The 15,168-nt window shown below is 41.2% G+C and overlaps 1 protein-coding gene across 2 annotated transcripts; it reads left to right on the plus strand.

The window, feature by feature from the left end:
• The first annotated feature begins 1,378 nt into the window (after nt 1–1,378).
• RXYLT1 (ribitol xylosyltransferase 1) lies at nt 1,379–12,252 on the plus strand. 2 transcript variants are annotated; one of them, XM_015855410.3, is made up of 6 exons: nt 1,379–1,539; nt 1,872–2,048; nt 3,886–3,988; nt 7,683–7,997; nt 10,096–10,266; nt 11,273–12,252. In XM_015855410.3, exons 1-6 carry the CDS (start codon nt 1,395–1,397, stop codon nt 11,688–11,690), a joined length of 1,329 nt encoding a protein of 442 aa, XP_015710896.2. In that variant the 5' UTR covers nt 1,379–1,394; the 3' UTR covers nt 11,691–12,252. The 2 variants fall into 2 exon arrangements, with proteins under 2 accessions (XP_015710896.2, XP_085370425.1); XM_085514299.1 differs by lacking the exon at nt 1,872–2,048.
• The last annotated feature ends 2,916 nt before the right edge of the window (nt 12,253–15,168 follow it).

The raw sequence follows: 15,168 nt of genomic DNA on the forward strand, positions 1-15,168 counted from the left end.
AATCACTATAGCCAAGATCAAATGGCCATGATGCCTAAAAGGAACTTCATTTCTGCAAGAGTTCTGTTAGCATTGATAAGTGTATTAGGTAGGTTTGAATTGGCTGGGATAAAAACCAGTTACATTCAGGATTAGGAACTGGGCTGGAAAAAAACAAGTCAAGCTAATGCAGACCACCAGAAAGGTTACCCAGAATAAAGGAATTGCTGTTATCGGTGTTGACCACCAGGATACACTTCTAGTTCTGGGAGCATGTATAGGCCACTAAGTTAGATCTGAGATATGGCATCTCCCAAAGCCTGCTAAGGCAACCAGGTACCATTTGGTGTAATCAGGGGCCCCTTCTGTAAATTTTTGGTCAGTGTAAGAGCAAATTTTCGTGCTTGAAAGGGTAAAATGTTTGTCTTTAAAAACAAAAAAGATCCAGCAGAAAGAGCCAGAACAGGTTGTGGTGTTGTATGTTGTGTTACGATCTGTACTGCTGCAAACCCTCTCTGTGCACAGGGTGGGTGAAGATCACTGGGCTTCAACTACCATTACAGAATCACAGAATCACACAAATGACCCAGGTTGGAAGGGACCTCAAGGATCACGTAGTTCCAAGCCCCCTGCCTGGCAGGGCCACCAAACATACACCTTTACTAGATCAGGTTGCCCAGAGCCCCATCCAACCTGGTCTTGAACACCTCCAAGGACGGGGCATCCACAACCTCCCTGGGCAGCCTGTTCCAGGACCTAACCACTCTCCTAGTGAAGAACTTCTCCCTAACATCCAACCTAAATCTTCCCTCTTTTAACTTAAAACCATTTCCCCGTGTCCTGCTATTGTCAGCCCTTTCGAAGAGTTTACTCCCCTCCTGGGTGTAAGTTCCCTTCAGGTATTGATAGGCTGCAATGAGGTCACCCCGCAACCTTCTCTTCTCCAGGCTGGACAAACCCAACTCCCTCAGCCTGTCCTCATAGGGGAGGTGCTCCAGCCCCTGATCATCTTCCTGTCCCTCCTATGGACCTTTTCCAAAATCTCCATGTCTTTTTTGTACTGAGGGCTCCACACCTGGACACAGTATGAGAGATGGGGACTCACAGGAGCAGAGAGGGACAATCACCTCCCTATCCCTGCTGACCACCCTCTCCTGGCTTTTTTGACCATTCAGGTCAAGCATTAGAAACAAGCTGCTAGTTGCTTCCCAGGAATGTTAACATCTAGCTTTAGTACAGACTGATGGCTCCATTTCCGACGTGCATACACCTTTCTATGAGGTAAAACCCTCACTGCTTCCCTTCGTTGCTCGCAGCGCTGTCACTAACCCCGGCACGCTGGGACGCACACAGCGCCGGGCCGCGGCTGCAGCTCCTCCCGCCGCCGCCTCACGGCGCTGTCCCCGCCGGGCGGCATGCGGGGCGCTCGCAAGCGGCTGTGCTCCGCCCTGCTCGTGGCATACGGCCTCTTCTCCCTGTACGCGGCCTACACCGTCTTCCTCCGGCCCCGCCGCCCGGCCTCCTCCCGCCCGCCGCACAAGGACCGCCGCGGTCCGCGAGGTGAGAGCGGCAGCACAACGCGACGGGGAACGGCGGCCCGCGCCCGTGAGGCCTCGGCGTGAGCGAGCGCAGCGCCCGCAGTGCCCGCATCGTCCCCGTTGCGGGATCACGGGCAGGGGCGAGGGGGTGGCCCCTAAAGGGAGAGCGGGGCCGAGGAGCCCCTCATGCCCACAGCTATCCGCCTGCGCTGGCGGCCGCCATCTTCTTGCCGCCGTTATTGCTGGGGCGGGGCGTGATGAGGTGCCTGGGGTTCCGTACTGACTTCAGTGTATATGCACTACATATACACTGAGCTGGGGGTCTTATGTAAGTTGTGTGTTTGGGTATCGTAGGTATCGATCATGTTCCTTTGGGAAATGAAGAGTGGAACCCGTGGGAAGCTGATGAGAAAAGCGAACAGGTTGCTGCTCAGCAGAGATACGAAAGTGTTCTTAAGCTGGTACACAACGCAAGGTCTCAGCTAGAACAGACCAGTCTTAGAGTGCAGATCTGGGGAAAAGCAGCGATTGGTAAGCAGATATAGTGAGAACTTATTCATCACAACTTCTCTGATAGACCACTGCTTTTCTTTAAATGAATGTTACATACAAACAGATATACCTCCCCTGTGAGGACAGGCTGAGGGAATTGGGTTTGTTCAGCCTAGAGAAGGTGTGACCTCATTGCAGCCTTTCAATACCTGAAGGGAACTTACTCCCAGGAGGGGAGTAAACTCTTTGAAAGGGCTGATAATAGCAGGACACGGGGAAATGGTTTTAAGTTAAAAGAGGGAAGATTTAGGTTGGATGTTAGGGGGAAGTTCTTTACTAGGAGAGTGGTTAGGCCCTGGAACAGGCTGCCCAGGGAGGTTGTGGATGCCCCATCCTTGGAGGTGTTCAAGGCCAGGTTGGACGGGGCCCTGGGCAACCTGATCTAGTAAAGGTGTATGTTTGGTGGCCCTGCCAGGCAGGGGGCTTGGAACTACATCATCCTTGAGGTCCCTTCCAACCCGGGTCATTCTGTGATTCTGTGATTATACGTATGATTGAAATCTGTGTATACCTGTAAATGAGAAGTATTAAGGTGGTGGTAGTTATTCAGAATTACATTAATAACAGTATAAAAGTAGCTACATGTATCAGCTCTTTTCAGTGCTGCTTTTCACATCTGTCAGAGAGCTGCAGTAGTGGCCAAGAAACAGAATCACATTTTGAATCCCACATAACTTACAGTGCAACAGAAGATAGGCATCTTATTTGATTCAAACAGGATTCTTGTCATGTTTATGCTTTATGAACTAAAGCATTGTGCAGTGAGAAATAGAGCATTTTGTGCACTGCTGCTCCCATCCATGAGTTGGGAAATTGTTCTATCCTAGAAGACATTGAGTTGCCTCTCTGTAATTGGACTTTGGCTACTGTTGAAGACATTTAATTGTTCTTATAGAATCATAGAATTCTCAGAATTGGAAGGGACCTTTAAAGGCGGTCTAGTCCAACTTCCATGCAATGAACAGGGGCACCCACAGCTAGATCAGGTTATGGCTCAGAGCCATATCCAGCCTGACCTTGAATGTCTCTAGGAACAGGGCATCCACCAACTCTCTGGACAACCCATTCCAGTGCCTCACCACCCTCACAGTAAAAGACTTTTTCCTTATATCCAACCTAAAACTCCCTTGTGTAAGTTTGAAACCATTTCCCATTGTCCTGTTAGCACAGACCCTGCTAAGGAGTCTGTCCCCTTCTTTCCTGTAGCTCCCCTTTAGATACCAAAAAGCCACTATCAGGTCGCCTTGGAGCCTTCTTTTCTCCAGGCTGAACAGCCCCAGCTCTCTCAGCCTGTCCCTGTAGGACGTGTTCCATGTCAGACATGATAGTTTTTGTGGCTATTGTTTTTAAAGTTTCTTTAGAAATGTCGAATTTCCAGCTTTAGTTAAACTTAGCACAGAACACACAGTGTATTATGTGGTGATACGTTCTGTCATAAAATTCGGGTATTTCTCAAAAGCTTTAGAGAAATATGCTTGTGCTTGAAATGCTGATTAATATGTGTTAACTTTTAAGTGTTAGGGGTGCTAGAAGGAGATGCTAATAGAAGTGCTAGTGTGGTATATTGTCATTTAGTGATGTTTTGTCAGCAGGAGAATCTTTTCAAATGCCCTGATGTGTGAAAAAGTTCTCTTAACTAATTGCAAGTCTTAAAGATTATGGGGGTGCAGTGTCCATAGAAATTTTGATACTTCTTTTCTGAGTACTTATATTGTTTTCATTTTCTATAACTACTTTTTTTTTCCTCTTTTTTTTCTTGCTGGTAACGTAAAGATATGCATTAAAATTTGCCATCATACCTTCATCTTTTATGTAGGTCTTTACCTATGGCAGCATATTTTTGGAGGGCATCTTGAGCCAGCTGATGTGACTGCACAGTGGAGAGAAGGAAGCCAAAAAGCAGGAAAAACACATTTCAGGTACTAGCTGGCTAAACTAACAAGCCTCCAGCTCATTAATTTTTGCTTTCCAATGCTGAATTTGTTAAAGAGCGTGGTAAGATACAGAGGTACATAATTTTGTCTATCAAAGTTGGAATTGTTTTAATGTGAGTTGGAAATACTGTAATTTTGTGGTGTGTGAACAACTGAGGACCTCACCAGGAAGTGGAACCAAGCCTGAGAAACATCTAAACACTGAGGCACCTTAACAGTTTTATATTATGCACTTTTTAATACCATTTTTGAAGGCTTTCAGTAAAGGTACAATAAAAGGAGACTAGACTGGCTTGGGTTGGAAGGGGCCTGGAAGATTACCTACTTCCAACCCCCCGCAATTGGCAGGTCTGCCATCCACCAGCTCAAGATGCCCAGTCCCTCATAGCCCCTGCTGTTCTTCTGTCCACTCTTCTGTCCTCTTTGTGCAGAGTGCAGGAATCTTGATTCATTGCAGATAGCTGAATGAAAGCACACTCAACAAAATGAAGCAAAGATTTCTTTTCCTGACAGACAGTTTCACAAAGGATCACTTGTGGCAATGTAGTTTCCTTAATAGCCTTTGGTGACACTTTTTGAAAAGCCAGATATGCTGTAACGTCCCTTTAGCTGTCTGTATTCCCTTATCCCCTTATCTGATCCCTTTTATCTGTATTCTTTCTAACACTTTCATAGGTGCAGGGCACATTAGTGCGACAGCATTTCTCTGTAGGAGCCGTGTTGGCTTCTACATGATCTTATGATCTCATAGGTCCTTTCCAACCTTGATGTTCTATGATTCTATGGTAGTAGTGTGACATCCATGAGTGTGACCTTACCAGATCTGATAATGTTGTCTTCATTGTAGGTTCTTCAGACAGGAAAGTCATACTGCCTGCTCTGTAGCTCTCAGTGTCCCCTCAAGTTGTTTTTGTAGAAGGGAATGATGCTAACAGACGAGCTTTTCGTTAGGTGCAGTATCTCTTCATACTGACAGCCACACAGACCTTTACCAGCAGTGCTGCAGTTTCCATGTTTGAGTTCCGTCAGAACTCACAAGTGAAAACCATCCAGCTCCAGTTTCTTCACTTGATATAATAATGTGTTTTGATTTGTATTTCCTGCTTCAGAGGAATGAGGTAGATGTGGAAGCGTTCTCTGCTGGGCTTTGATATCTCTGAGTATGTTTTCCAAACCGTTGCCATTAAGAGATCCCACTAGTTCTGTACTTGCTTTTATTACATATTATTTATATTATATATAATTTATATATATTCACATATATATTTTTATATATATATATTCATATATATTTATATATTTTTTTCATATATTTTGCTCTTTGTATATTTAAAAGCCTTCTCTAATCAGCCTGAACTTCTTTTTATGAGGTGCTGTTAATGTTACTTTTTAGCCTTGATCTTTTGTTTACATTTTATCTGCAGTATTTCATGAGCTTTGCTGCCCTCCTTTATTAGGGCAAGCTTCTTGGTTTTTTTAGTGGTGACCTTTGCCTTTTCATAGCTTCTAACTATTCTATTAAGCCTGGTGGTGGGTTTTTTTCTGAGGTACTGCATTGTTTCTTATTTGGGTCGAGGTGCACAGTTCATGTGGACTTTTTATACAGCGTTTCTGTACAGCCTACAGGCTGCTTTCAAGCTTCTTGTTATTTGGACTACTGCTTTCAGAGCTCTGCTCTCAGTTCTTCTTGCTCTTAAGTAATTCCTTTATTTCATTTGAGGTATCTCCATGGTGAATATATTGGGCATCTTTTCCTCTGTTAAAATGTTTAACCTAGTTATATTGCTGTTCCAGAGGGGCTTTCTGACCGTCACCTTTGTGACTAGGTCTATTTGTACCAGTTTTCAGACAAGTAAGGAAAAACAAAGACTTCATTTGAAGCAAGGTGTTTACTGAGTCTAAAAATGCAGACTCCACATGTCAGTCTGATGAGGTATTGTTACAGTCTATGTGAATAGTGAATTTACAGCTTCTGTAACCTCCTTTATGTTTCATAACAGCTATTGTATTCTGACTGGTATTTCATAGCACAACCTTAGTACTATGTTTTTATTACTGAAATGTGGTGTTTCCTTGGTCTTCTCCCTCCAGCACAACGTCATGCTGCAAATTCATGTTTCCTTTCATCTTTGCTTCCCCAGCTGTACATCGTGTTAACTCCTGTACAACTGGTAGCCTCACAACACTGTCCATAGATAAAACTCTTTTCCCCCAGGTCTCTTTTTCCAAAGTATTATCTGTATATCCTATTTTCTGTATCAGGCATTATGATGCTCAGGATATTCTCTCTTATGAATCTCAGCGATGAGGTTGTCACTGTTCTTGTGCATATTAAGTCATTTCTCATTGTATGTTTAACTTTGGATTATGTCTTGGCCTGATTTACATTAACTCTTTTAACAGTCTTAATTCCAAATCGTGATTTTTCTTGGCTCCAAAATAAGGCACTGAACCAGCAGCATGGCATATTAATTCAGGTTTAGAATATACTTAACCAAAGGTCAGCCTGTCTCAGGTATGTTCAATGAAGCCATCTGTACAGCTTTGCTGTGAATTCTCTTCTCATTAGGCATGCTTGATTTGAAACTGTTAGTCTCAATATTTAGTGCGTTACACCACACACTTATTCTCAGTTCATTAAAATTGATGTTTCTTTTAAATTAAGAGTATCTAGTAGTTATAAAACTGTAGTAATGCAGTATTTCAGTCTAGAACATGAACACTAAATTGATTTCTGATAGGAAAAAAATAACAAAAAACTTAGCCTTTTTCACTTCCACTCCTTCCCATGGTGTGTAATCACTAATCCTTTGAGATCAGTCAACACATTGTTAACACAGCAGGTGACTGAAGAGCAGAAGCTGGCAAACACTGGTTTGCTTCGTGGCAGTTCATTCAGGATGGGATGTTTATGTACTTGCACTTCCCATGCTTGTTAATGATTGGTGATGTAATGATTTTGCTACACGGCTGCAATTTCAATATTCGGAATATTGTGATAAATCTAAGAATGCAGTTTCATACCTAAAATGTGCAACCTGACCTGTATCAAATCCTGTGGTTTGACCAGAGTCACACAAGCAGCATGAGTTTCTCGTTAGATACCTATCTCTTGCCTTGTAGATTCCACTCAGTATCAGATGATGCAGTCTGGTTATTGTACTTACTTTAACATAACACTGGAACAGGCTGCCCAGGGAGGTGGTGGAGTCTCCTTCTCTGGAGATATTCAAGAACCACCTGGACGCCTACCTGTGTGACGTGGTGTAGAGAGCCTGCTTTGGGAGGGGTTTGGACTTGATGATCTCTAGAGGTCCCTTCCAACCCCTACGATTCTGTGATTCTGTGATAACCAAAATTTAAGGGAAAAACAAACACCAGAGCAGCCTGCTGTCCCTTAATAAGACGTCAGTTTTAGTAAGCTTCTACAAGTTTTTCTCTCCTTGTTCTAATGCATTATTCATTGGTTACTACTGGAATTAATAAAAAGCTTTTTTCCCTAAATAAAGCTGTGTTATAACTATATGTATTAACAACAGAAGTGGTTGTTCTCTCATAGGTATACTGCATTTACTTTACTGAAGAAAAAAAGTCTCTTGTGTGCGGTGAGGATGCTTAGAAGATCAAGGTCAATAATTTGCCTTAAGGGTATTTACTGTTTGTATTCTGGTTTTCACAGCTTTATCACTGGTCCATCTGTAGTTCCTGACTACTTCTCAGTTGAAGCTGAGAATGTTGTGCTAGTTCTGAATGGAAGAGAAAAAGCAAAGATCGCTTACGCCACTCAGTGGTTGCATTATGCACAAACATTGCTTCAGACTCACAAGATACGGCATGTAGCTGTTGTGCTGCTTGGAAATGAGCAGTGCAACAACGAATGGATTCAACCATACCTGAAAAGACACGGAGGATTTGTTAATCTGCTCTTCATAACGTACGACTACGCATTGGTAAATGAAGAAGATATTTTCCAGTGGCCTTTAGGAGTAGCTACGTAAGTGCTATAGGCACAAATTTACATTTGACATGTAATTGTTCTATACGAAGGCTGGAAATTGAATTGGAATTGTACTGCTGATATCCACAATGAGTATAGTAGAACATGGTCCTATTTATGATTTTCAACATGATGTGTTAGAATCTTTCAAAATTACATCTGTCAAAATAATAACATAGCAGAAGAAGAGTAGGATTTAGGCAGCTTCTAAACAAAATCAGCTTGTGTCCAGTGGAGTTTTCTGTTTGTTTATTTATCTTCAGTAGGTTTTCTCTTGAAATTTATGATAACTGCTGCTGCAATACATACACAAGGATTTAAAAGGTCTGTTTAGGACAGGAATGGGGTACTAATGGGGTACTATTGGTGATACTTTTTTTTTTAACCCCTCTCAATAATAAATTACATGCTTCTCGTTTGGAATTATTGTATTCCAGTATCAGATTAGAATAAGCTGGCTTAACTGCCTATTTACAAAACCTTTTTGTTCTACATAGTGCTCAGGCAGTGTATGTGAAGTGGATATGTGTTTGGTTCAGTTACATGTATTTTTTTGCAGTTTAATCCTTATTAACAAAGTTATAGTGTTTTAGCTGTGTATCGTGGTAATACAAGAACAAAAGAATTCAGGATTATTTTCATAGCTTTGTGTTACACTTGAATTTAGCATCGTGTGTTGAGCCAGTCTGCAAATGATATGTAGCTTTATACACAGTGCAGCTGAAGTATTGGATTCTTAATAGTGTCAGAGAATTGATGATATTGGGAGCTCATGAGCAAAAAGAAGTTGAGTTTTGAGATGTCAAGATTAAGGTGACTAAAACAGAAAGAAACAACAGAGTTGTGTTGTGTAAAAGAGATCAGGAGTTAGGGTGGAGCTTTGCAGCCAGTTAGAAGACTTGTTGTTAAAAGCAAGTATATGGGCCAGATTTTCCAAGAGAAGAAGGGAAAGAAAGATAAATAGAATAGTGTAATACGGTTTGCCATGGGGAAAAAAAAAACAGTTCTGTGAGAGTAGATGAATCAGGCTAGAGATGAACTTGGAAAAGGCTGCTTCATCCAAATCTGGGAAGGTGGGGAAAATCAGTGTAGATATTCTAGACTATGAGGGCTGCTCTGAAAGTTATGTCTCCTGTTCTATTACGTTGGCCCATGCTTTCAGAGGTCGGTGTTGGTGGTACAGTAGTAGAGGCTGAACCTTCCCACCAATATTCCATTCCATGTTGTTGCTCTGTGATAAATGGCAGCAGAGGGGTGCTCTGACTTGGCAGTGCATATAGAGAGCAAAGGTATGGCCTTGAATTCCTCCACGTGAAATAATGGCACCCATTGACATTCACTGATGCTTGCTGAATGTTTCTGGAGACCAACTAGTAAATATGAGAATGCTGAGGCCCTGGGTGTGGTACATTTCAGCAGTGGCAATACTGACATGAAAGACAAGTCACTTTATGGATACCCACACATTTTTATGTGGTGGCGTGCAGGCTTTTGCTCATGTTGGTGAAAATGCACAGCTAATGGTGATGGCTATATTGAGAAATACTGTTTTCTAGCTGATAATTTGTTACATCAGAGTATTATTTTGCTCACTGTTATAATTTCTGAAGGAGTAAATAGGAGGCATTACTTTTGGAGCAACCTATGTATTAATGAGAATGAAATCATTGCAAAGTAAAATAGAGAGCAGATGCTTTGGGGAAAGTGTGTTTCTAAAAGGTATTTGTAGCACGCATGCACAGTTTCTGTGGTGTCAAAACAGGACAGAAGACTGTGGAGACATTCCAGAAGGGAGTGGTCATGACAGAGGGGAAAAAAGACCAACTTTTAGGAGAAAACTTGTACTGGTTTGCTTATGGTTACAGTGCAGGTTGGTTTAAAACATATATATATTATTATATATATATATACACTATATATATATATATAGTGTGTGTGTGTGTGTGTGTATATATATATATATATATATATATATATATATATATAAAGGGGGTTTTAATCTTAGAATATGAGATAGTAAACATGAAATGATGCAAAGTGTATTTTCTTTTAGCATAAAGCCTGTAATTATCTAATGTGTACATTCTCTTTACAGCTACAGAAATTTTCCGGTTGTAGAGCCCAGCTGGTCAATGCTACACGATCCAAGGTCGTATCTCTGTAATTTCTTAGGAACAGTTTACAAGAACTCTTCTAGAGAAACCCTGATGGAAATTCTGAAGCAGGATGGGCTTGATAAACTTTGCTGGATTGCAGCCAGAGAACAGTAAGACACTGATTCACTTCTTGAAAATACCCTGAATTTTTGCCTGCTCTTATTACTACCAGTCCTTTCTTGAATGTTAAAAAATGGAACAAATAATGATAAAAGTCATGATTAAAGAGAACACTGCTAGGATTCTTTGCGTAAGGCTTAGTAACATTTTAAATACCTAGAAAAATCTTGTATGTAACCCATATGTAATGACATCATTTTTTTTTCCTTACATGATTATAATGTAACAAGAAATACTTAAGTCTTGTGTGTGTTAATCTTTCCAGAAGAAAAAGGCAGCAGTATTTTGTTGTGTTCTATACAAGGGTGGGTTTAATCTGAGCAGCATAACTTTTTTGCTCCTAATAGGTAGAACAGATCTTCTGGCTAGCAGAAATGGAGTTCTGATTGCTTTTCTTAATTTTGCCAAGCATCACCTGTGAAATGATTGCTAGTAGTCAGAGCAGTGCTTTGGAAGACCTCTGCTACCCTGATCAAAAGCCTCAGGAGGTGAACAGTATTTGTGGCATAACTCTTATCTCACAGACATGCTGAGACACTCCAGGCATACTAACAGGGTTAACAAATTGCTGTACATGCTAGAGCAGAGGGATTTAAAGAGTAAGTCATCACCAGTCTGAAGGATTTCAAGCAAAAAAAAAAGGTCATTGGGAAGTCCATCAAGTGTTTCGCTGTCTCTTTCTGAACTCAATTGTGGAATAATTGGACATACGCATCACCCGAGTCATGCAAAAGATTTAAAATGGAGTTTCAATCAGCACCTTATCCTTCTGTATGCTACTAAAAGGTCCATATCTAAAAAGGGTTGTAATCTGGTTTTAACAGTGGTATTTCAATAATGTTTAAGATGAAGTTAAGATGAAAAGTAAAAGCTTTTTTTTTTTTTTTAACATTCACATTTTCAGTTCTGTAAGCAACTGATATTAAAGCACATCTCTGCTTTTCATTGTAATGCACGTGGGAAAGTTGTTAATTTTCAACCTCTTTATGTTCCTAGGTGGCAGCCTCAGGAAACAAATGAAAGTTTCAAAAACTATCAAGATGCCTTGCTGCAGAGTGATCTGACATTGTGCCCAGTGGGAATAAATACTGAATGTTACAGAATTTATGAAGCTTGTTCATATGGATCTGTACCTGTTATAGAAGATGTAATGACACTTGGTGACTGCAGAAATTCGTCAGTGTACCACAGTGCTCCATTACAATTATTAAAAACCATGGGGGCTCCGTTTATCTTTATTAAAAACTGGAAAGAGCTTCCTGCTGTTTTAGAGAAAGAAAAACAAATGAGCTTACAAGAAAAAATTCAAAGAAGAAAAAAGCTTATGGAATGGTATCAAAACTTCAAAGCATGGATGAGACAGAAATTCATTAATACTTTGGAAAATTCATTTTTGCCCAGTGATAAAGGATAAATGTTCCCTTTGGAAAATCTAGAATAGATCAAAAACTTAATTTCATTAACCTTCTGAGGAAGCTTTTATACAAATCAAAATCCCAAAAGGTGGGTGTGTTCTGTTTGAAGTCAGCAGATTTGGCCTAGCTGAGCCATGAGCTACGTTTGGCCTTCCAGCTGTGGCAGATTTCAGAGAGGACATTGATTTAGAGGGATGGTAGCCTGTAAGGTTAACAGCAATTTTAGGAGTGTTTTTGTAAGTTCCATGTTGATATGTGGACGTGGTAAATTTTTTTAAGGAAGCCGTCTTTGAGCATGTGAGCTTGTTAAAATACAGCATGAGAACAACAGTTGTTTGTGAAGATAAGGGAAAGCTATGTTGTACAGAATAATGTGTTATGAGAACTAAAAAGAAGTATGGCTGTAGCAAAATGGCCAGGTTTAGCAGTCATTGTATCTCCTGGTAAGTACTGACTTTGACAATGTGAACTGTTTACTTGATTGATGTGTTTCATTTCCATGGAAGTGGTCATAAAGCTGATTAAACACTGTGGAATAAAAACATATATTTCCAGGTGAAAGTAGAGAACTATTTCTTGGAAATATTTCATAGCAGTCTATTTCCTGCTTAATTTCAGATACCAAAATATCTTCTGTTTCCAGTTAGTTTTAGGACATACCTTTCTGAAGCTCGGCTGAGAGAGTATTCGTTACCTGCTGTTACAGCTGCACATCCTGAGCGTTTGGCCTTAAACATGAACCTGCATGTTGTTTATCTGGTTGCTAAAAGTCTGCTGGAACTTGTCAGCTCCAGACAATGGCAGGAATACAGCACTGCATGTTTATGACGCCGCGTATACAACAAACAGATTTCATTAAATGTAGTGAAAGGGATCTGTTGTGGTTGTGTATGAGAAACAAGTATTTGCTGTTATCTTCTATGTGTTTGGCTGTGCTGTTTTTCTGCATCACGGCATTGGCAGATGTAGGGTGGTGTAGTTTTGTGTCTTTGAGTGTTGGTATGCCATATCAGCTCATTCTCAAGTAGCGATTCAAAAGCCTGTACTGGTGAATAATATTCACTAGTATAATAATACTATTTAGTTCTGGATTGTGTCATATGAGTGCATTTCTGTGTTTCTTTTCAGGTTTTCTTGCATGCTTTCTGTTTGTAAAAAGAAAACCATATAAAATCGCTGGCTTCACTGGCAGTGGGTGATACAGTGGCTGTTCTAGATCTGCAATTATGCATGTTTCAGGGCACCTGGATTTTGGGGAACTTGCATTCCAAGTGCAGTCAGTAGAGAAGCAGATGTTCTCAGAAGACAAGTGAGTTGAATCCAGGTGACCTGACCTGTATGTCTAAAATAGATTTCCCGTGACTGTCACCCTCCTATTCTGTCTGAAGCACTGTGCAATTGCAGTACAATGCAGATGAACTCCTTTCAGCAGAGACTGGAAATTCAGCAGTCACCATTCAGCACAGAGTTGATGAACCCTGCTTAGAGGAAGAGCCTGGAAAGCCAACGGTATTCTGAATTCCATGAGAAGAGGAGTGGCCAACAGGGACAGGAAAGTGATTGTCTCCATCTGCTCTGCATTCATAAGGCCCCATCTGTGTCCAGGTCTGGGGCCCCCAACACGGGAAAGATGCATAGCTGTTGGAGAGGGTCCAGAGGAGGGCCATAACATGATCAGAGGGCCGGAGCATCTCTGCTCTGAAGATAGACTGAAGGCCATTGGCCTGTTCAACCTGGAAAAGAGAAGATAGCAGCCTTCCAATATTGAATGGGAAATCTTTTTTTTTTTTTTACAAGGGTAGATGACAATTGGACAAGAGGGAATGGTTTTAAAGTAAAGGAATGGAGATTTAGATTAGATGTCAGGGAATTTTTTTACTGAAAGTGCTGAAGTGCTAGCACAGGCTGCCCAGAGAGGTGGTGGATGTCCCATCCCTGAGCTGTTTAAGGCCAGGTTGGGTAGGGCCCTGGGCAACCTGATATACTACTTGATCTAGTGACTGGCAACCCTGCCTGTGACAGGGAGGTTGGAACTTGATGATCTCTGAGGAGCCTTCCAACCCAAACCATTCTGTGATTCAAATTCACCTCCTTCTGCCCAAAAGGAATTAATGCTAGAAGTTTTTTCCTTTCATTTTTTTTTCTAATGTTAATGAAGCAAAGAGAGACTTTGAACTTATGAGAGAGATGCATGTTCTGTTTTAGGAATTAGCCTTCTGGTTTGTGATTGTGATGGTGAAGTATGGCTTTGCAGAGTGCAACCAAACATCCCATTGCATCAGATAGTGAGTGTGGAGCACACTCGAGCCTTTCTTAAATCAAGGATGCTGACTGTAACATCACATACTGTATAGATGACCAAGTTGGCAGTAATTTGCATAGTGCCTAGATTTGTGTGCTGAATACTGGTAGCTCTAGCAGTTTTGTTATCAGAGATATTCCATGTTGATGAAGACTTTACAAACTAATCTGGATTGCCTTGCTATAAGAGGAAACAGCTAGCTTCTCACGCTTTACATGTTCTTCTGTCTCTCTTACATAATTCTGAACCCATTAGGAATAGCTGTGAATGTACAGTGTAAGCTGTTTAAAAGGTCAGCTCCAGTGCAATGTGCTTCCAGAGAAATGTTTCCAGTCCTTGTAGCTGTTGATAATGCTGCAGATAAGGCTGTGGCTGCAAAGAGTCAGGATCCTGATTATTTACCATTCTTGGACATTAAAGTTGCATGTGTTTCAATATTTAGGTATTTCTATGTTTTTAGGCACTGTCTTTCAATGACTGAAGGTTATATGAGTGGTGCCACTAAAAGTTTTGTAGAAGGCTTTCCCATAGGAATTACTAACCGTGAAATTGCTCCTATCACCATGTTCTCTCTTGGCCTTACCAACACAATCGCAAAACCACAGAAATAAAATCCTGTTGCTTCCTGGGAAACGTTCCAAGTTAATAAGAACCTCCAGAGCTGAGCAAACTCAGCAGCTGTGGCAGCAGCTTCCATTCTGCAGTCCTAAACTATTTCCAGGCATTCTTCCTACAGCGATGGGAAATGAAAGACAGCAGAAGAAGATTATACTGATTTTGGCATGTTTGTGAAGACTAACGACGGGAGAAACTAATCTTACTTCAAATCCAAATCCAACTGTGCACTGCAGAACTTGCTTCCAGGAAAACTGCTACCATAAAGCATGTTGGGACTGCCATTTTCCAATAGCTAAGAAGGAGTCCAATGTTTATGTAGTGATGTGAATGGTACACAAAGGATTTGATGAATCAGCCAGAGAAATAAAGCTGATCTGATGAAAATGTGCCTGAAGGGATGACACATCGTTGACAGAGGATCTCAGGACTTTGTGTTGGTTTTGCTTTCTGTGTCCACAAAGTTAAATAGTTTGTTTGAACAATGAGCCATCCTGGGGTCAGTCCAAGAGTGATGCTATAAAAGCCATGCTGTGCAGCAAAAACAACAGTAGTTCCAC

This window comes from Coturnix japonica, chromosome 1, assembly GCF_054131305.1.
Source record: "Coturnix japonica strain WE chromosome 1, WE-NBRP24, whole genome shotgun sequence".
NCBI lineage: Eukaryota > Metazoa > Chordata > Aves > Galliformes > Phasianidae > Coturnix > Coturnix japonica.

Excerpts from the sequence above, each read along its gene's own strand:
- RXYLT1 (XM_015855410.3), top strand. The coding sequence starts at position 1,395 with ATGCGGGGCGCTCGCAAGCGGCTGTGCTCCGCCCTGCTCGTGGCATAC. Across the intron at positions 1,540-1,871 it reads GGACCGCCGCGGTCCGCGAG|GTATCGATCATGTTCCTTTG; the intron begins GTGAGAGCGGCA and ends TGGGTATCGTAG. Across the intron at positions 3,989-7,682 it reads GCAGGAAAAACACATTTCAG|CTTTATCACTGGTCCATCTG; the intron begins GTACTAGCTGGC and ends TGGTTTTCACAG.